The 21,853-nt window shown below is 47.3% G+C and overlaps 1 protein-coding gene across 2 annotated transcripts in view; it reads right to left on the minus strand.

Moving 5' to 3' along the window:
- GLB1L2 (galactosidase beta 1 like 2) overlaps window positions 1–21,853 on the minus strand; it is a 746,782-nt gene that overhangs the window by 185,961 nt on the left and 538,968 nt on the right. For both annotated transcript variants that reach the window (XM_069224446.1, XM_069224447.1), the window contains exon 14: window positions 14,096–14,167. In XM_069224446.1, coding sequence (XP_069080547.1) covers window positions 14,096–14,167 — 72 coding nt within the window. The remainder of the gene's footprint in view (window positions 1–14,095; window positions 14,168–21,853) is intronic.

A 21,853-nucleotide genomic window follows, 5' to 3' on the forward strand; every position in this document is an offset into this window, starting at 1 on the left:
ATCCATGAAGAACTCTGGCTACTGGTGCATCAAAACCAAGGCACTGAAATGTGAGTCCCTGTTCTCAGAAATCAGTTCACAGAGCGGGGAGGATGGGTGGGTCATAAGTAATCTGCAACAAGAAAATGTCTCTACCAGATAAGGGGCTACCGAAGGCAAGTAACTTGGTCATCTGATAGAGGCTTCTAGTTGCAGATTCCTTACCTTTGAATAGATACCCAAGCAATACCATCCCTGGAGGTGGGTCTGTGAACCATGATCATACTAGAAAGTCCTGCAGGATCAAATGGGCAAAGTACCTGTTCCTACAAACCTGATTGTTCAGGCAGCAGTGTTTGGTAAAGAGTGCAGAGAAGAACAGGTAGCTGCCTGACAGCTGTAAAGGACTGGGGATCTACATTCTAACACAGTGGTCGCGGCTGTAGCTCACGGAGAATGAGCATGTAAATCTTCAGGTGGTTGCTTTTTGGCCAGTGCCTGGATGATCTTAATGCAGAGTCAACCCGTCTCGAGATGGTCCGCCTCTGCACTTTCTGATCTTTCCTCACACGCACATAACCAAGAAAAAGGTTGGTCATCCACCTGGAACTCTTTTGTACGATCAAGGTAGAACGCCAACGGTCTTTTTAGGTACAGACAGTGGAGTGTCTACTCTTCCTTAGAGGGATGAGGGTGTGTGTAAAAAGTAGGCAAGGGGATGGATTGGCCTACATAAGGGGTGTAACCACTTTAGATAGAAAATAAGCCCTAGTGCAAAGCCCCACTTTGTCACGATAGATAAAAAAGTAGTGCGGTTTAGATGACAATGCCTGCAGCTTACCCTGCAGGCAGAAGTAATGGCCACAAGGAAGGCTGTTTTTAGAGTGAGAAGCCTGAGAGAACAATTGTGGAGAGGCTCAAAAGAAGCAAACCTCAGAAATGTCAGGACCAAATTCAAATCCCATTGGGGCATAATGAATGGGAATGAAGGAAACATGGTAAAACCTTTAAGGAACCTACATGCAATAGGGGACTTAAACAAAGAAGGTTGATCAGGCAGCCTCAAAAAAGCAGAAATAGCAGACAAATAACTCTTGAGTGCCCATAACAGAGCCCCGCTGGACCAGAGAAAGAATAAACAGGACCTCAGAGAGAGGCAGAAAGGGAGTTAACAGACTTGTCTGTGTACCATGTCACAATTTTTTTCCTACGACAGGCATATACCGTTTTGGTGGAGGGACGCCTAACTGCCAAGAATACTTTACAGACTTTCAGGCAGAAGTTCAAAAGCTGTCGCTGCTCAATCTCCACGCAAGAAGGTGGAGAGGGGACAGGTTCTGGGGCAGAAACCTCACCTGCTGTTGCAACAGAAGATCTGTCTGAAGTGGCAGTCTGATCAGAAGATCGATGGACATGCTTAACAGCTTGGGATACCAGACTCTCCATTCTCAGTCCGTAGAGGAAAGGCATACAGGAGGCCTGAGTTCAACTAGAGGCAAAAAGCGTCTCAGCGCCATTGCCACCTTGGAATCTCCAACATGCAAAACTGCTGATATTGCTCATTCAATGCAGAGGTGAACAAATCTAACCAAGGTTTCCCCCTTACTGCTAAAAAAGATCTTGCACCACCTCCGGATAGAGACCCCATTCGTAATCTGATAGACATTTTCGTCTGAATTGGTCTGCTCTGGTGTTCAGAGGGCTCGCCAGATGTTGAGCCACCAGGGATATGCCCTGCTGTTCTAGCCATGTCCAGCGGTGCAGAGCCTCCCGACAAAGGGTCCATGACACCATCCTGCCCTGCTTGTTGCAATACAACATGGCGGTGATGTTGTCCATTAACACCTGCACCATCGTCCCCTTGACAGAGGGAGGAAATGCCTTCAATGCTAGCCAGATCACACTGAGCTTCAAGGGGCTAATGCAGAGCCCAGTCTCCTCTGGACACCAGATGCCTCTGATCTCCACCTCTCCCAGATGGCCGCCCCATCCCAGGAGGCATGCATCTGTCAATACTGTCAGATATGGCTTGGGAAGGGAGAGGGATCTGCCTCTGTCCCTGTTGTGGTTCGTTAACCACCACTGCAGATCTTGTGCAGTTCCCTCTGAGATTTGGACCTTGTCAGAGTCATTTATATTGAACCCCAGCGAATGCAGGAGGTTGCCGTAGTCTGGAGTAGGGAACGACCATTACATTATCGTCATTTAAGAGCCGCCTCCTTGAGATCAATACAGAACTCAATGAGACAAAAGAGTTCTTAACTCAACAGAAGATCTCAAAATTACAAAAAGACATCAGGAGGTTTGATCGAGAAAAGGTATACCCTTATATCAAGGATTATGATGCGGATGCACAATCCCGATCATCTGATGATTCTTCTGTGTCCAACAAAAAAACTCGCAATTACAGCAGGAGTTCTTAATCCGATGGATGGAGCACTGACGACAGCATGCAACCACCCTTTTACAACCAACCCCAATACCCCCCTAATCAACCTTTCTTTTGGTAACCACCATATCCCTTCTTTCAACCTCGCCCCATGTTACCTTATGGGCCTTTTTTAGGCCGCGGCCAGGGCAGAGGAAGAGGAAGAAGGAGAGGCAGAGGCAGACGGGTTCACTGGAACAGAGAAGAACCACAAATAGTCACTCGTAGTCAGGGCAAGAACCCCCCACCGAGGACCTAGTGGTCAATTTATCTGACAGAGGGCTCACAGTAGATGAATCAACAGCCCTGAATAAGGGCCTAGGTTTTGTCCCCACTCCCTCCGAAGATCCTTTCTGGTTGAACTGTGAAATTTACCAGTTCTTTAGGAAAATACGATTACACGTTTTCTTCCTGGAACGCCCTATGACACCTGGGAGCAATGATACCGGTTTAAGAAAACCATCTACTTTTATTCCTCCACCACACTCCATCCTAATTGAAGTACTGGCTTTTGAAAAAGCTGTCGTGGCAGACCTTGGGACCCTCTCCCCTAAACAATCATTTGTGAATTTATCAACCTCGGAGAGAAAGGCCTTACAAGATCTATCCCTGGATCAATCAATAGTTATAAAACCGGCAGACAAGGGAGGTGCGATTGTTATTATGAACACCTCTGATTATAGGCAGGAAAGCCTACGTCTTCTAAGTGATACGACTCATTATGCCCCCCTTGTCCATGATCCTACCAATGAACTTCAAATCAACATCAGGAGCATGATCGAGGAGGCCCGTAATAATTCGTGGATCTCCCCCAAAGAAGCGGAGTTCCTCGACGCGACGCATCCTCGTGTTCCATACTTCTATTGTTTACCTAAAATACACAAAGGTACCTTACCCCCTCCGGGACGTCCTATTGTATCAGGCATCGGCTCAGTGTTAGAACCGTTGTCTGTTTTCTGTGATTCCTTTCTTTAACCTTTAGTTAAAGAATCAAGCACTTTTCTCGAGGATACGAAACACGTTCTGAACCTCATATAAAATATCAACTCTTACACCAAAGTTCAAACCCTCATCACCTTGGATGTAGAGGCTTTATATACCAATATTCCTCAGGAGGCCACTCTACAAGTGGTGGAGTCAGCTCTCCTAGCTACCTCTTGGTCATCTCCGACTCCGATCCACTTCGTGATGCAATGTGCTAATCTAGCTATGAAAAGGAATTTCTTTCAATTTGAAGATGCCCTATTCCATCAGATTCAAGGGACATCTATGGGTAGTACATTTGCACCCAGTTTGGCTTGTTTGTATATGTTCAATTTTGAGAAATTGTTCATATTACATCCATCCAATCCTTTTCTTGAGAACATCACCTTGTGGCGAAGATATATTGACGATATTCTGATTGTCTGGAAAGGGCCATATGAAACTATAGACAATTTTACCCAATGGGTTAACACTCTGGACCCCTTCTTGAGATTTACTGCTCACCATTCATCTACACAGGTTTCCTTTTTGGACCTTGTCATCAAGATAGATAATGGTAAACTTACCACCAGTACATTTCACAAGAGCACTGATCGTAACAGTTTACTCCTATATGATAGCCACCATCCTAAGGCCCTGCGTGACAACTTACCTTTTGGACAATTCCTTAGGCTAGGTCGTAATTGTAGCTCCATTCAAACCTTTGACATTCAGTCCCAAGACCTCAAACAGAAACTCTTTGACTGACATTATCCTAAAAATGTCATTAATCCTGCTTAGAAAAGAGCTCGGAATAACCATAGAGATGCTCTCCTGACACCTGTACTTAGAGAATCAGGTAGACGTTTGACGTGCGTCTCTACCTTTACCCCGTTGTCCAACTCTATTAAGAAACTTATCAATAAACGTTGGAACATCCTACAGAGTGGCGGCGTTCAGATTCCGAGGCCCCTTTTTTGCTTTTAAAAGATCTCCTAATATACAAGATTTGGTTGTCCACACTCACCCTCGGGCACATCCCGACGTGGATAAACAAACTATTCAATGGAACATACCTCCGCTGATGTGGCAATAGCCGTGTGGTTCCTGCAATGTCTGTCCTCTTACCAAAAGCATTGATAGAATAGACCTTGATCATTTTGGCACCTGGCATTTGAATAAACATACAAACTGTAACACCGGCCAGTGTATCTATCTGATCTCTTGTCCCTGTGATCTGAAATATATTGGGATGACTACTCGTCCTGTTAAACAACGTATCAATGAACACCAGAGCAACATTAGATGCTCACGCATTACTACTAAGCTCAGCTCACATTTTTTAGAAGCCAAACACGGCCCTGATGACATGTGGTGGATTGTTCTACGGTAATGATCCCAATCTTTTATTCAGAACAGAACAACGTTGGGTGTTCAGACTCAAAACCCATAGTGAGGGTCTTAATGACGAGATCCCTTGGAACTCTATATCTATCGAGTACTTGCTAGCCCTTAAAAAATGTTTTTTCGAACTTTTTGATTTTTCATCACATCTCTAGTCTTAACTACCTTGGGTTCCTATGTTATACATACACATTCCTGTGACCACTGACTAAATTTCGCCACATTTGTGGGACTTTTGTCCTCCACTTGTCTGTATGCCCATCTTAACTTGGCATCTTTATCATTACTATTCTACTGAGTATAGATTTTTACCGTCCACCTGATTGTGTAATTTTACTGAGTACAGACAGTCGACTTAGACATCTCTGAGTGTCCATGTCCCTTTGACATCATCTACTTAGATGGATGGCTATACGTACACTATTTGCCTAGGTGGGTAATTTCATTCTGACTCCATACATCTACCTTAGGCATTTCTGGATGATAATGACTATGTGACTACATCCACGATGTTGGTTAATATATATTTTTTACATATTTTTTTACACATTTGGCTTTGCTTGTTTTGTTATTGTTTTTTGTACATCCTTGGTCTATGGTCACTGACGGGTCTGATAGTTCAGGGCCTCTGATTTTGCATTATTATGCATCGGGCCCTGGATCTTACTTTTCTGAGCCCCGTTAAAAGATGGCCGATACCGCATTATTAGGCCCCAGGATCCTCCAACTTGTCTTTTGGAGCCTGTTCCAATATGGCCGCGAGCCCAGGATAGTATTCCTTTTTTGATTAGTACGACCCGGAACAACCAGCTGGTTGTTTCCGGATCAGGACGTATGAAGCGTTTCCCCAGCAACATAAAAAGCGCCCGAGGGCGCCGCTCGAGCGTCGACGCGCGCGCGTCCTCAGGGCAGGTTTACCGCAACTACGGAGGATATGACAAGTGAGTTATCTTGGAGACGTGGGGGCTCTGCTACCCGCCCCCACCTCTCCTTACATTGCTATTTGGCTCCCGCTCAGTGTGGGTGAGCCCTCCTTCACTTTCTGATTACACACTAACATGAGGCAGCATCCATGGGCCATGAATAACTTTTTGACTTTTTACTTTGAGCCCATCCTATATGCGGTTGCATAATTTTTATTTGTGTGTTTATACAAGCAAGTTATGTGTGCATAGGATTCCACTACTTATGTCGTATGGTTTCTTCTTAAACTGTCCAGGAATTGAGTTACTGTCTCAATTACCAGTTGTGTATGACTGATGTTTAACAAGTGTTATATTTCTGATTTTTTCATTAACACGGCGACCATTTGATTTTGCCTGTGGTGTTCCCTTGTTGGCAAGCCAGTTTTTGACATATTGACATGCATTGTTCTTTCACTATGTTGTTTTTACATGTAGTATCACCTCTATGGTCGAGGCTAGCGCGTGCCTAGGGAGCTCTATCTCGAATGTGGGATGGTAAGCCTTTGTTTTCCCTTTTTTATGTGGCACTCTTTTTAGGGTATGTTTGCTGTGCTTTGTGAGTACACCCTTTCAGTTACCTATTTGCAGGTTGGCACTAATTTGTACTTGATTTTTACTTTCATGAAGGGCGACTGATTGACCTACTGACTTTGACAAATTGTCTTCAACTTGTAAGTGACACCTCAGCACTTCATGTTTTCGTTTTTGAATAGGAGAAGTAGTTTCCGGGTCCTGACGAAGCGTCGTGGGATAATTTTTTGACCCAAAAAAGACGCGAAACATGTTGACCATACAATAGATAGGATTAGGTGTACTACCCTTCCTTCTTTATAGAGCATAGCAGGACATTATTCCAGCCAATACTCGAAATGTTTTTAATCTTGGCCTGAACCTTTTCGGATACATTAAAATGATGTTTTAGGCTCAGAGCCATTTTTATCTTCACTCTCCTTCACATACACTTCCTTTTTTACTTCTCTAGTCAGTTCTTATTCCAGACCTTCATCTGGCAAGTTGCCTTCGGTATAGTACCACCCCCATTGGGGGGCGGCCTGCCAGATATTGCATTACCGGTCTGGCGTGGAGATTGCCCAATGATGAAACAGGTCACCTTAGCGGGTGCTTGAGGGCTCTCCTGATACTCCTCTGGATCTCTGACTTTCATTCGCCCTTTTCTGCTGGCACCCCGAATAGGTTGGATTCCTTATGGAACAGTGTACCTTTCTTTATAGTAGGGAGATGACAGCCTGGGGCGAGCCCGCCTTCAACAGCCAGTCATTGAGGTAGGAGAAGAATGAAGCCCCTGATCTGCACAGATGTGCTGCAACCACTGCCATCACCTTGGTGAACACCTGAGGGGTGCTGGTAAGGCCAAAGGGGGGCATGGGGAACTAAAATTGCTTGTAGCCTACTTTGAACTACAAGTAACCTTTGAGGGCAGGCAGGACGGGAATATGAAAATAAGCGTCCTGCAAGTCCAATATGACCATCCAGTCTCTTGGGTCCAGGGCAGATAAAACCTGAGCAAGGGTGAACATTTTGAACTTCTTGAGAAAGCGATTGAGGAATCGAAGGTTTAGGATAGGATGAAGGCCCCTAACCTTTTTGGGCATCAGAAAGTAGTGGGAATAGCAGCCTTGAGCTACTTCTGGCACAGGAACCCTCTCTTTGGCTCCCTTGGCCTAGAAAACTAACTTCCTTTCGGAGAAGGGACAAGTGATCCTCAGTTTTCCAATCGTAAGATAGTGGCATGAATGGAGGGGTAGTCTCGAAGGGGAGGGAGTAGCCCCTTTGGCCTATCGGCAAAACCTACCCGTTTGATGTGATGGCTTGGCAGCAGAGCAGGTGATGGTAGATCCTGTCTCATCAAGGGAAGTCCGACTAGGAAGGCTTGGAGACTGCTGCAGAGGGTGGGTGGCGGACTGGCCAGGCTGCTGGCCCCTGATCCACGAGATCAGTGGATCCCACACCCTTGGCCATGCAGAGGCTGGGCAGCATGCACAACATGATGGCTGGCTGGGAATGAATGTGGTTAGAGGCCCCTTCCTTAGCCATGAAAGGGGCGAAAGGCAGACTGAGGGGGCAGAGGGGTCGCTGCGAGGCACAGGGACCTGGCTGTAGCATGAGAATCCTAGAAGCGCTGAGTCTGCCGTGTCTCTGAAGAGATGGGTGCCATCAAAGTAACTGGGACATCCCCTGAAAAGCCAGACATCTTCAACCTGGTGTGGTGCCTCAGGGCCACTATCGTCGAAACCCATCTGCCTAGCGAATCGGTCGTGTCCAGTCCCCAATGGATGGTGAACTTGCTGAGTCTCTGCCATCCACAACTGCCTGAAAGAGTACAACCTGGGCCTCCTCAGGGACCTGTGGCAGCAACTGCGCAACCATATCCTACAGCATGTGGGAATAACAGCCCAAAAGGCATGCAGTGCTCATGGACCACAATGCTAGGCTGGTGGAAGAAAAAAATCTTCCCAAGTGTATCCAATCTTTGGGCAGCCCTATCCTGGGCTGCGGAAAGGAACGCACTGTGGGACGTAGAGATTTGAATGACCAAGCTCTCATGGGTGGTGTGTTGTGTGAGAAGGCTTGGGTCCCCTGCAGTGGGGCGATGGCAGCGGGCAATTGTCCTGTTCACATGAGCTCCTGTATTGGGTTTGACCTGGTACCCAGTAGGACACCCGTAACAGCTTCATTAAAGGAGAATGGGTTCTGAGGAGGAAGCCCTAAGCTGAAGCATCTATGTCAGGAGGTTAGGCCTGACTGCCACCAAAGGCAACTCAAGGTTTAAGACCTCAGCTGCCCTTCTCACCACCAATTAATAAGAAGTTCTCTCCTCCATAGCTATGGTAAGAGGAGAAAGCATGCTAGTACCTGGAGAAATATCCAGTCTGCTGGCCTCACACAAGTCTCTACGGTCTTGGAGCTGGTATTCTGAAGGGTCCGGTGACCCCCTCCCATCCTCACCATAACCTATTCCATAAGAAAGGGACTCAGCATCGGACATAGGAGGTAAGTTTCCTGTGGGGATCAGAGTCTGCATCATACGACACCCATCAGCTCTGTGATAGATTCGGCAAAGAGAATGGAGATGGCGCCGCCCATGGCGCTGGAGCACCGGGACCAGCATCGGGGAGGTTTGGATCCAGGAACAAATCCATGGGTGTCCCTCGGTGCAGAGGCAAAGCCACCAGTGCAGAAGCCGAAGGAGTGCTTTCGAACTCCACGGGGCCTGAAGACACTCCAGCTGAGTCAGGCTGCCCAAAAATGAGGCGCATGGCCTTGTAAAACTTTTGGGATTGGGCAGGGGTCACGCCAGCTCCCAGATACTTGGGGAGGCACTGCAAGCAGGTTCCTCAGAACGAGGCCCAGAGGGCTGAGGCTGCTTTGCCTCATCAGCCAATGGACGAGAAGAAGTTGAAGAGCGCTTCGACTTCTTACTTTTCTTCTTGTGCCTTGACTCACTCTATTGCCCTCAGGACTTGGAGTGGGACAATGACAATGGAGGACTCAACAACCTTCGTCTTGACAGGACCTCAACTTGTGCGGAGTCAAGCGTTGGCCTGCCATCAGCTTCAGGGACCACTCCCTCAAAGTCTTTGGATGCATGGCCCGACACTCAGAGCGCGATTTCGGGTCGTGGTCTCATTCCAGTCACCAAAGACACATGAGCTGTGGATCCATCATGGACATAGCCCTATGACAGGAACTGCAGGGCTTAAACCAAGTCTTACTCAGTGACCTCCTCAACACCAGAAGTTGAAAACTCCCAAAAAAAAATTAACAAAAAAATTGAAAAAAAGGGCAGTCAAAAAGTGATTGAGGGGCAGTGCTCTTCGGATCGGCGCCAGCTGGCATGGAAAGAACTTATGTCATCACACTGGAGTGGTGCCTATTTAGGACCCGCAGTGTCATATCTGGTGCTGACAGATGCAGAGCCAATTAATGCCACCAAACGGTACACAGGGGTACTGCTCAGAAAATTCCCTGGATCCAGTCTGACGCCTGGGGAAAATTCAAAAGCAAGGAATCTGCAACTCAAAGTCTGTCAGATGTGGTATAAGGTGATTTTGACCTGGTGTGTGAAGGAGTGATTGATGCTCTATCCGAAGGAGTTCTTGATCGTGGAGTTTTAACTGGAGATGGAGCCTTCCATTTTCTTATTGGAAACATGGACATGGCTCTCAAACTTTTCCACAGGAGATAGGCGCAATGAGAGTAAAGGAACCTGTAAAGGGTTGTTTGCCGGCTTTATGGGCCTAATAGGTGAAGTGCTGTGTCTATTTGGGTGGCTGGGGTCTCAGACTGCTGAGAGATGGAAGAATGAAGGAGACCTGGACCAGTCAATAGAAGTGGAGAGGTGTGATAGGCTTCAGATTCCTTACCTCAGAATATTACCCAGGAGTCAGACTGAATCCAGAAATGTTTCATGAGCCGTACACTGGAGGGCCAGTATGTGGAGTTGTTCAGCTCTGCGTGTAGTCATCGATATTGTCTGTGTCAAATGTGACAGGCAGGGTTTATACAGGTGCCACCCAGTGAGCTGACGTCAGTTTCTTTTTGCGACTTTCTATGCTAGAAGCACAGAGCCGTGAAGAACACGGACCACTGGTGTGCCGAACCAGGGCTCTGAAAAGGGAACTGCCCTGTACCTAGAAATCCGTTCACGTAGCGAGGAGGATGGATGGGTCAGTAAAGAATCTGCCGCTAGATAGTCACTACCAGATAATGCGTTACCAAAATGAAGTAACTTTCATCTGGTAGAGACTTCCAGCCGCTGATTCCTACCCTTAATCGGTAACCAAGCAATACCTCTCAAGAGGTGGGTCTGTGAACATGATTTAAACCAGAACGTCCTGCAGGACTGCATGGGCAAAATGCCCATCCCGATAGACCTGACTGTCCAGGCAGTAAGGTTTTTTTAACATGTCCACTGATGCCCACGTCGCTGCCTGACAGATGTCCGCGAGTGGAACGTTGTATGCTAATGCTGTGGCCTCAGCTTTGGCTCTTAAGAGTGAGCCCAAAAGCCTTGATGGAGCTATTTCTTGGCCCATGCATAGAGAATAATAATGCACAGGACAATCCACTGTGAGATGGCTCTCTTCTGTACAGCTTTCCTTTTCTTTTTTTCTTTTTTGCTCCCACATAGTCCACAAAGAGTTGATCGTCCACCCAGAATTCTCTAGGGTGGTAAAGGTAGAACAACCACTTTTTTTTTTGGTCCAGGCAGTTGAGTCTCACCTTCTTTGGAAGGATGAGATGGAGCAAAGAAAGTAGGCAAGGCGATGTTCTGGCCTACATGAAATGGAGTTACAACCTTTGGAAGAAAGGAGACACATGTCAGAAGAACCAGATTGTCTGGTTAAAAGGTTTTATAAGGAGTGTGTTGAGCGCGCTTGTATTTCGCTGACACTCCTGCCCGATGTTATGACCACTAAAAAGGCAGTTTTGATGGTTAATAGCCTAAGAGGGCAATTTTGCAAATGCTCAAATGGTGCACAAATGAGAAAGGTGAGGACCAGGTTGAGGTCCTACTGATGCATGATGAAGGACGTAGATGGGAACATATGTTTCAGGCCTTTAACGTACCTAGCCCCAACAGGTGACTTAAAGAAATATGGGTTGTCTGGCAAATGCAAGAATGCTGCGATGGCAGACGGGTGCCAGAAGCAGAGCGTTGCTGCGCAAGAGGTGCGGATGGGAGTGTGTGTGGGGTGGAATGGTCAATATTGTGGGAGGCACACCCTGATAATAATTTCTCCCAACAGCAGGCATATACCAACTAGGTTGAAAGACGCTTGGCTGACAGAGTTCTGGAGAACTCTGGGCAGGGGTGATAGCGGTGGAAAAGCATACAGGAACCTGGTACTCCACTTGAGACAAAGTGTTTCTGAGCAACAGTCGCCTTGGAAACTCCAGCATGCAAAACTGCTGACATTGCTTGCAGTGGCATAGATCTCTAACTAAGGCTCTCCCCACTGCTGAAACAGACCTTGCACCACCTCTGGGTAAACACCGTTCATGATCTACTAGACATCTTCAGCAGAGTTAATCTGCTCTGGCGTTCAAAGATCCTGCCAGATGCTGCACCACAGGAAAATGTCCTGACGTTCCAGCCATGTCCAGAGGCGCAGAGCCTCTTGAGACAGGGTCCAGGACCCACCTGGCCCTGGTTGTTGCAGAACCTCATGGTGGTGGGGTTGTCCGTGAACACCTGTACCAGCTTTCACTTGATTGAAGGAAGAAAGATGTTTAACACCAAGCGAATCTCCTGAAGCTCCACAAGGTTTAAGTGAAGCTTGGATTTCACCGGAGACCAGAGTCTTTAGATCTTCACCTCTCCAATATGGCCATCTCAGCCCAAGAGATGCATCTGCCACCACTGTTAGATCGTATTGGGGAAGGGAGAGGTCTGTCACTGACCCAATCACAGTTCGTTAGCAATCAATGCAGGTCTTTTGCATTTCCCACTAAGCCATCGGGGGTCCCACTGCAGCGCTTACATATGACAGTGAGCATGTCACCAGCAGGAGGCAATGAGGCACAACAGCCTTAGCCAGTTTCACTGAAATACAGGATGGTAGTTGAATCACCGGTATCATAACCTGAATATCCCAGAATCGCTGCCTGGGATGATAGATCCAAAACTGCAGTGTCCAGAACAGCTCTGAACAGCTCAGATTAAAGGAAGTCTGAACAGGAGTAAGGTGTGACTTTGACATGTTAAAAGTGAACCCCAGCGAGCGTAGGAGGTTTGCTGTAGTCTGAAGGCGGGTGACAACTGCTGGGGTGAGCCCGCCTTCAGCAACCAGTCATCGAAGTAGGTGAAGACTAAAATCCGCAACCCATCACCCTGGTGAACACCCATGGGGTGCTGGCAAGGCTGAAAGGTAGCACAGCAAACTGAAAGTGCTTGTGGCCCACGGTGAACCGCAGATAGTATCCATGCACCGGCTGGACGGGGATGTAGAAATGTGTCCTGCAAGTTCAACGCTACCATCCAGTCTCCCAGATCTAGGGCAGACCAAACTTGGGCGAGAGTGAGTATTTTGAATTTCTCCTTCAGGAAGTGGTTGGGAAGGTGAAGATCCAGGATAGGATGTAGTCCTCCGTCCTTCTTCAGCACCAGAAAGTAGCAGGAATAACAACCACAACCTACTTCTGATGCAGGCACCCTCTCTATGCCTCCTTTGGCCAAGGACATCCACCTTGGGTAGGGTATTGAATCCGCTTACATTTTGAAAGTTAACAAACAATTTCTGTGTAACCTTTCAGCAGAAAAATGTGTGCCTCACTGTCCGCTCATCAAATTCCAACATGGACGTTTAGGGAATTGATTCCCAACAAGCAGTGGAACCTTTGGAAAATCTTCTGTTTGGTAGGTTTAATTTGAGGACATACTCTTTCACACAGATGTTCCTCTTTGTTTTGTCAGGTAAATTTCAAAATAACCTTAGCTTTCCCAGAAGTCAGATCTTAAGTTATATTGTACATGCCAACGTTCTAAATGGCACAGAAATGTCAGAAAATGTTGGGTATCATGTTTACCAGTAAGAACGTTGATTTAGTAGATGTGTTCGGAGTGGGTTTTGCCAGAGGAGTGGAAGATAGTGACATCAGGACAGCTATCAATGATTGGACTGTCTAATCCTTGGTGGCGATCAATGGTGTGTTAGAGAAAGGAGAAAGAGGAAAATATAGCCAACATAGCCTTCTGAAATTCAGCAGTCTCCCCTGAAGAAGCCCTAAGCTGTATGGAGCAAAGTCTCACACCTCTTTCAGATGCATGAAAGCAAACACATCACATGATGAGGTGTCATTTCTTATTCAGGAATCACATGCAGTCAGTTAGGGACATCTGTTTCTGAAAAGATCAAGTGGATTTGAACCCAGGAGACTTAAAAATCGACACCTTGAGATGTCAGAAATAAAGGTTGAATTATGACAAAGAGACCAAAAATACAAGCAGAAATGTGATCATTGACTCAAAATACCATGTCTAGAAAGGCACAAATGAAATAGTTGTTGCCTCATATTCATGTCATCTTTGATTGTGAATGTTTAATGGCTGTTGCAAAATATTTGTACATTCAGTCTGGTGCCCCAGTAAAAGACTGATGTAACAGTGCAATTGATGTAGGGAATCTATGGGGTCAAAAATCTAAGTGGATAGATGCATTACCTGATTCTGGAGGAGGACCACAGTATTTGGCATCCAACATACACATGAACTCAATTAGTGCAAACTCTACGAAGTATGAACATATGATCACATAATATATACTTTATACATAAACTCCAAGGTTCAGAATCAATGCCCCCTGGCCTGTTTCACAGATATAAGATCACTTACTGGAACTTCTGGAATAAAAACCTCCTTATTCTTGTAATCGAAGTACCCCATTATTTGATTGTTTACAAACACCTGTGAAAAGAAGAGATGGGGTAAATTGCTTGAGTTTTTTTCAGGATGATGAAAAAACAACAAATCAATCAAATGAGCAGTTACTCACTAGTAGCTCCCCTCCAAGAGAATGTTCATTAAGGTCATAAGCACCCAGTAATCCCTTTCACATGCAGAATTTCAGCAGCCTTTTTAATATATACATATAAACATGTAAAAGCTTTATTTAGAAAAGCCAACTTGAAACAATCGGGCAGAATGTCCACAGGATATATTGGCCAAAGTTAATTTATTATTGGTTAATCCTTTAGGGGAGAAAATGCAAACTATGTAAAGTAGCTAGAAAAACTATTTCAGAAACCTCTATTAAAGGTAAAATTAAAGAAAATATAAACAAAACATATGAATAGGATGCCTTTATTGACTCAGACTGCCACTGCTCCTCTGTGGAGACCTGTGTCCCGTCTTTGTGCCTCGCAATGGTGAGGTTGTGAGCTATGGTGCAGCTGGATTCAGTGGTGATTGATATATATATATATATATCAAACCAAGGCCCTTTCAGGGTTAGAGTGATGCATAAATTAAGAAAAAACAAAGGAGAACTCTGGGAAGTTCCCAATTTAGGTGGAGAGTTGCTCTAGTAAGGAGCACTCTGCAACACCAACGACACTCTAGATTTGCTCACCTCAAATGTCTGCTTATCTAGCACAATTTTTATATATGTATATATATATATTAGAGTGGCGGTAGCCGCTCTGTAGCTATAGTTTAGGTGACCAGAGATATGGATTTTGTTTTATTTTTGTCTCTTAATAACTTTGCACCCGTTTGCCCGTTTGTCGAATGCCAACTATGCTTTGCAGACTTGCTGCTCTTCTGTTTAACTGTCAGAGTACTGAACATTTTGCGGGGTTTGGTCAAGGCAGTGCAAGGAAGAAAAGGGGTCCAAAAACAGGCTTGAAATCCAATGTATTTTACACAGCCTTCGCTATTTTGCATAGTGTGAAAATGACCAGTCAGTTTGAAATTTAGCAGCATTAGATATAACGGTGCGCAGTTGGTTCTTTTTGGGTAATGCAGGTAAGTAGAGTAAGTGTTTCTTAAGTTAAAAGTTTTCTCAACTTAGTGATATCTCAACGCATAATACTACTATCAGTAGTAAGGTAGCCCAAAAAATAAATTGGACTGCATATGTAAAGTTTCAGATTTATTACAGAATTAACTGAAAGATCCACTTATGGTCACATGCTACTGGAAACCTATAAATACATAATGAATAGAATACATCTTCATCCAAATAAGTGTTCTTTGCAAAATAAAACTGGCCCAACAACTCAAACAAAAAACATCTTTCTTATTCACGCCTATGAAACAAAAAGAAAAATTGACGTAGCAGTAGAGCGACCCAAACTACTATTTGGAAGACATGATAGTAGGCTGCTAGGAAAAAACGATCTCAATTTTCATAACAATAACTATGATAAGCGCCACCGCTCCAGGTATTGGTTTTTAGAATTTGATTCATCTTACTTCCATTTTTTCCCCAACGCTAATTAAGAAACGGGGAAACGTAAAGCAGTGGATGCCCTTGCACACATGAGTGGCTCAAAAAAATCTAAAGAACAGCCTAATAACAAAACTAAATCTTTGGGTAACAATAAAAACAACACCTTAGAAGAGATTGACATTTTAATCGAAGAAGTGGAGGCCATTTTGAGAAGTAATTCACACTTATCAGCTACAACATATGACAACCCCGCCATAAAAAAAAATCCCGATATGTATAAAAAAATGTCGCAGGTGCCCAAACCTTCAAGGGAGCTTGAGCAAAAGGTAGCATCTCAAGTTTTAAGATCTGATTCATCCCCTGTGCCGACTAGTACCCAGTGCAGTGGTTTGGACGCATTGCTGTGTGCCTCAGGTGGCCCTTCTGCAGGAGAAGAGGCCCATCGCCTTCCCTTAAGCCCTGAGGCCCCGGTGATCCCAAATATTTTGTGCTCCAATCGGTACGGGCCTCTGGCGGAAAATGAGGGACCCTGTGACGCTGCTATTTATGCATGCACTGGAATATGTGCTGATGACAATGCCATGGCTAACATATCTGTGGGCATGGGAAGGCTGCTTCCACCGTGTAGCAATTTTGATTTGGCGTCTGTTCGCCAGAAACTGGATGAAGTTAAGAGCTTGGTGCTGATGTTGTTGAACAAATTAACAAGGGAATCTGGTCAGATATGTGGGTCTAGGTGCCCTAGGCCAAGTACGGGTGGGATCTTGCCTGTTTCAGGGGGAACGCCCATTGACACTGTTGTGCCCAAACCTAGGTCACAAACAGGCAATCTTCATTCAGAGTCTGTCATTATTCCCCCTTTTACAAATATTTTTGTCCCTCATACTGAAAGAACACAGGCCCCTCTTGAGGCCAATAGGTGCAAGTGGAGTCTTGATGTCAAGGGCAGGAATCATACCGGGTATGTCAGCCTCAATGAAGCTCAAACTGCTGACCTTTCAAGGGGCCCCCGGGGGGCGGTTGGTACCTCAGTGCTAGTTGGAGAAGTCATTTCTACAACACATGAAACTAGGCCACTGGACCATGTCTTACAACGGGCTGAAGCGAGATGGCCAACACCTAAGAAACAGGCCCAAGGTATAGGGAGAATTGGAGGCACCATATACACGACAGAGGTACCAAAGTTGACACCAGGGTCCTTGGAAACACAGGATTTACTGATAAACAAGGCCACCTATTGGCTGAGAGCTTAGCGTAACTGACTTTCTGTTATTCGAGCAGATATGTTAGAGGTGGGAATACACAGCCAGCCAGGCTCAAATTCCGATTTTATTTCTATCTGTCTTGTGGACAAGCTGCTAGTGGATAATCTCATTGACTTTGAAATGTGTACTTGTCATTTTAGGAATCCCAGTGGGGTTGGTATTAGACTCAAACTTTCTCCGCCCGCCATTAGTCCACCACAATATGTAGGGGTCAAGTAGATGGGAAGTGTGATCATAGCCAAAATCATGCCCCGGCTTTAGCAGCAAATAATCCCCACACTACCAGATGTTGACTGAATATCCACTGATTCCTATCTATCAACTCCGGTTTTGGTCTCTGTGGGTAGGCGCAGGGTGATAGATGAGTTTGTAGATTGCAGGGAAGTTCAGTAACCTGGGTTTAGAGCTTTGGAAAATAATTCTGAACTATCTATCATGTCCTGGAACCTGGCCGGGCTGGGTAGTAAATTGCTGGACCCAGAGTGGGCCAACTACATTAGTAAGCAGGATGTATGCATATTCCAGGAGACTTGGGCCGAGGGCCCAGTCTTCCTGGATGGTTTTTCATCCTATTGTGTGGCAGCTCAAGGTGCAGAAAGGGGCACTGGTCGGGCCAAGGGGGGTCTATTGATATTATTAAACAAGAAATTGCAGTGCGATCATTCAGCACTAAAATTAGATTCCCCTGATATACTAGGTATCCAGCTTGAATTCAATTGAGATCTTAAGGTAATAGTAATCAATGTTTATGCTAGGTCAGTGTCACTGAGGAGAGAGTCTCAGACCTTGGCTCAACTAATCGAATTCACGGATACCTTACATTACTCCACCAAGCTTGTGGTTGCAGGGGATAGGAACTGTACATTTAAACCCTCTCTTATAAACAGCGATCTAACAGCTGAAGAGGATGAACATTGGAGCATTCCACAACTGACGAGCGAACGAGTGTGTACTCGCTCCCGTGTCGCCCTCCAGCTGACATCATTGTGTTTCAAGTGTGGGCTTCGGGCTTGTAACGGTCGCACACGCTCCAATCCAAGCATCGCCCCCACCTTTAAGCGCGGCCAATCTACTTGTGTTATTGACTATATCCGAGTGGATGTTAGGATGTGGACGATGTTGGAAGATATGAGGGTTGATTTTCGCCACAATAGTGATCATAACCCCTTGCTCCTTACTTTGTGCAGTGGTCAATTTAGGAGGTTTCAGAATACTCACTGTTGGAAGGTGGGTCATTAGTTGTGTGGCCTGCACAAGTAACGAGTCCGCACACGACCGCCACTGGGAACCAAACACCCCATTGTAGCGCTTGACTCTCATAGGGTAGCGTTGCAGAGCAGTCCAAGGCTTACTCAAGGGAGGTGGTGTGGGCTAGTAATCCGCATTCACAAGCAGGCAAGCATGACTCTTAATAAATGAATGTCCAGTCTGTGCTTTTTCTTTTGATAAAGCAAAAGTACATTTATTATTCACACACACTACTCAATACTATGCAACAATCTACAAATATATACAAAGTGATGAAATCACTCTGGACCAACAGTATGTAATCGTTCAGGTCTCCTTAAGGGAGAATATAATCCAACAACACAACCCGCATGGCAAAACAATCCCAGTGCCCCCCTGTGCGACATTGGAACATTCTGACAGTATTCAACAGTACAGTGCAATGATGACACCTACATTTGTGAATAAATACTTTCATCCTGCCAAGATGTGACTGTCAGTATCATTATTCAAATTAGCATAATCAGGGAACAAAAGAGACCAAATTCTAGCATTATCACCATTGTGATTACTTTTAGATTACTTTTGATTACTTTTGGATTATTCTTACTAAACCATAAAATAACAGTAGAATACATGGGGCCATACCAACCTACACCTATGGTAGGCACCCTGGCACAAACAGGAACAAAAGTTCACTGAAGCTTGTGCTTCAAGAATCCATCTAACCCTTGAGGGGTTATCTCTCAGGTGTCCCACCACACAAAGGGTGGGGACACCAACAGATGTTGGGTGGAGGCTGCGCTGCTCCTGCTGCTCCCCCAGCCTCCTAGTTCTCCGTTGGTGGTGGCCCCCATCTCAATGGGACCACCACAGGCGTTTTGAGGGCTCAAAAAGCAGCCCCTGCCCCGCAAAGCATGCTGGGGCTGTTGCATAAATGATGAGCGGCTCTCCCGCTGTGCTGGGGAGAGCCGCGATGCCTTTTCTTTTCCTTTCCCTTTTGTTTTTGATTTTTATGTTGGGGGTGCAGGTCCCACCCGGACACCCCGTGCCAAAAACAAGGATCCCTCGTGGGAGGGCGGCCCAGGGAGCCCACCCCTGGCCGCCCCCGCCGGCTCCCCGCACGGCCAGCACCTCCGGGTGCTGCCGCGGGAGCCGGCCAGCTGATTTGGAGTCTGCCCGCTCCAGCGGGCAGACTCGGGATGCTGGCGGCGGCCGCTGGGGCCGCGCGGGGGAGTGCAGCGGCACTCCCCCTTCCTCCCGGCATCTTAGGGGCCCCGGGATGGGGTCCGGGGCCCCTCCTCCTCAGACGGGGAGCGCGAAGGCGCTCCCCGGAGTCCTCCTGTTCTCGGGCCCCGGGATGGGGTCCGGGGCCCCTCTCCTTTCGTAGGGGGGAGCGCGACGGCGCTCCCCCAGGCCCTCTTCTGCGCGGGGCCCCGGGATGGGGTCCGGGGCCCCTCGCCCATAATCACGGGGAGCGCGACGGCGCTCCCCGGCTTTTCTTCGGCTGGGCGTGCGCGACGGCGCACCCCCACTCCCGTCTCTTCTCGGGGCCCCGGGATGGGGTCCGGGGCCCCAGGGGACCATTTTCACGGGGAGCGCGACGCCGCTCCCCGACTTCCCTTCTGCTGGGGGGTGCGCGACGGCGCCCCCCCCCATTTCACCCTTTCTTCACGGGGAGCGCGACGGCGCTCCCCGGCTTGTGTTCGCCGCCGGGGGCCCCGGGATGGGGTCCGGGATCCCCTTTCCTCAGCGGCAGGGGGGTGCGCGACGGCGCCCCCCCTTCTTGAACCTCCCATGGACCAGGCTTCACGGGGCCCCGGGATGGGGTCCGGGGTCCCTTCTTCTTCTGCGAGGGGGAGTGCGACGGCACCCCCCTTGCTCCTCTTTCTCCTGGGCAGCCCCCAGGCCCTGGCCCACCCTGGGGGCACAGTCTCAAGCAGCTGCGGAGCTTCACTCGCTTCGTAGCTGCTTTCACAAAGGTCAAAGGTCGCCATTCTTTGTCCTGTGATATCTCGGGCCCCCAAGGGCCGATTTTCTTCATTCTTGCGTCGTTCCGCTCCTGGTGACAAACCCTTGCCACCAGGAGTACTCTCCTTAGGCCTCCTGGCCTGGAAGGGTCCCAGATCTTCAGGGAGCCAGTTCCACTGACTCCTGCGCCAATCTTTCCTCTGGGTTTCCTCTTTTCCTTCTGGGCTGCGCGCTCTCCTTGCGCTAGCCCAGTCCTTCCCCCAACTAGTCCTCTGGGGGGATAAGGGGGCCAGCTTGCCTGGCCCTGGCATTCGCCTCGCTGGCCTGGGATCCTTCAGGGGCAGAGTCCCTGCCCCATGGGCAGTCAGGAGGTTCTTCCTTCCAGTTGTCCATGACGCCCGTCTACAGTCCCAGGGTCCAGCAGTGAAGCACAGCCAAGAGAGAGAGCTCTCCCCTGTGCAGGACCTTTTAAGTGGGGGCGGAAGTGTCCAGCAGGTCTGCACCTCTGGCCTATCCAGATGTGCCACATCACTTCCTTGCTCCCATTCCCCTCCTTCTTGCACAGTCTTCTGGGATAGCTCAAGATGGCATCCTCCAGGAGTTAGTTGCCACATGTGCTCTGAAAGTCTCAGCCCCTCCTTCCTGACATTCCTCGCAGGGCTTCTCCAGCCTGCCCCTGGCACTGAATGACAGCTGGCTGATTGATGCTAGGCCCTGCTCCAGCAACTGGACAGAGCAGTAATTGGCCCTAATCCTCAGCTGAGGCAGAAAAATATGACATCCCTGGATGACCCATAAGTGGTACAACTATGCTCCTGTAACCTACTGCATCATTCTTTTCTTACAGGTTACAGTGTACTTTGGTGTGACTCTGGTCTCGGTGGACCCCAGAGAACTGGAGTTGCACCCTAGGCCCTCCTTTCACATTGACATTCAATGGAGTATCCCCCAATGCAAATACCTTAAGCACCCTGACATTGGCATTGAACTGGGTGTCCCTACAGTGAAAAGACAGTAAGCACACTGACTCTCCCTCACATGTATACACCCCTCTCATGAGACCTACTCCAGGTCACCACCCACTCTGCATAGTTCCTCCTGCGCCAGGACTATCTAAGCGCAGTTCTAGGGCTGCGCACACTAGGTATTCTCCTCCCACAGCCCTCACATGGGTGCACCTCCATGCGCACACATGATCACATGTAACCTGCCTGGGGCCTCCTGCCTTGCTGCGCCACAGCAGCCTTTCCTTAGCACGGCACCAGCGGTAAACATGTGTAGTCCATTTTACCATGTGTTTATTGTGCGGGAGTCACCTCATAGGAGGCTTCCTCACAGTAAACAGTCAAAAACCAGGTGGTCAAAAATCTAAAAATCAGGGCAGTCCTGATGGTCCTGATGGTCAGAACCGTCCTCTAACACTCACCATACTGTGGTCCCAGAGCCAATAATTATAAAAGTATTAGCTGGCCAAAAGTGATGACCAATCCATACTTGATCAAGGAGATCTATAAATTGTTTGTTGATGCCATGGCTAATTATGAAGAGCATGATGTCAGAAATATCCCAATTCTCAGCATCCACAAGATGCTGGTACATGAATTAAGAATGTCTTCTATAAGAAAATTACCACCAAGCAAACTGCTGTCACATATAAAACAAGGGAGTGGTTTAATGAGGATTGCTCTAAGGCTGAATTAGCATTAAAGTCAGCTATTGTGTCTCGTTCTCAAGGGG

This window comes from Pleurodeles waltl, chromosome 3_1, assembly GCF_031143425.1.
Source record: "Pleurodeles waltl isolate 20211129_DDA chromosome 3_1, aPleWal1.hap1.20221129, whole genome shotgun sequence".
In the NCBI taxonomy this organism is placed as follows: domain Eukaryota; kingdom Metazoa; phylum Chordata; class Amphibia; order Caudata; family Salamandridae; genus Pleurodeles; species Pleurodeles waltl.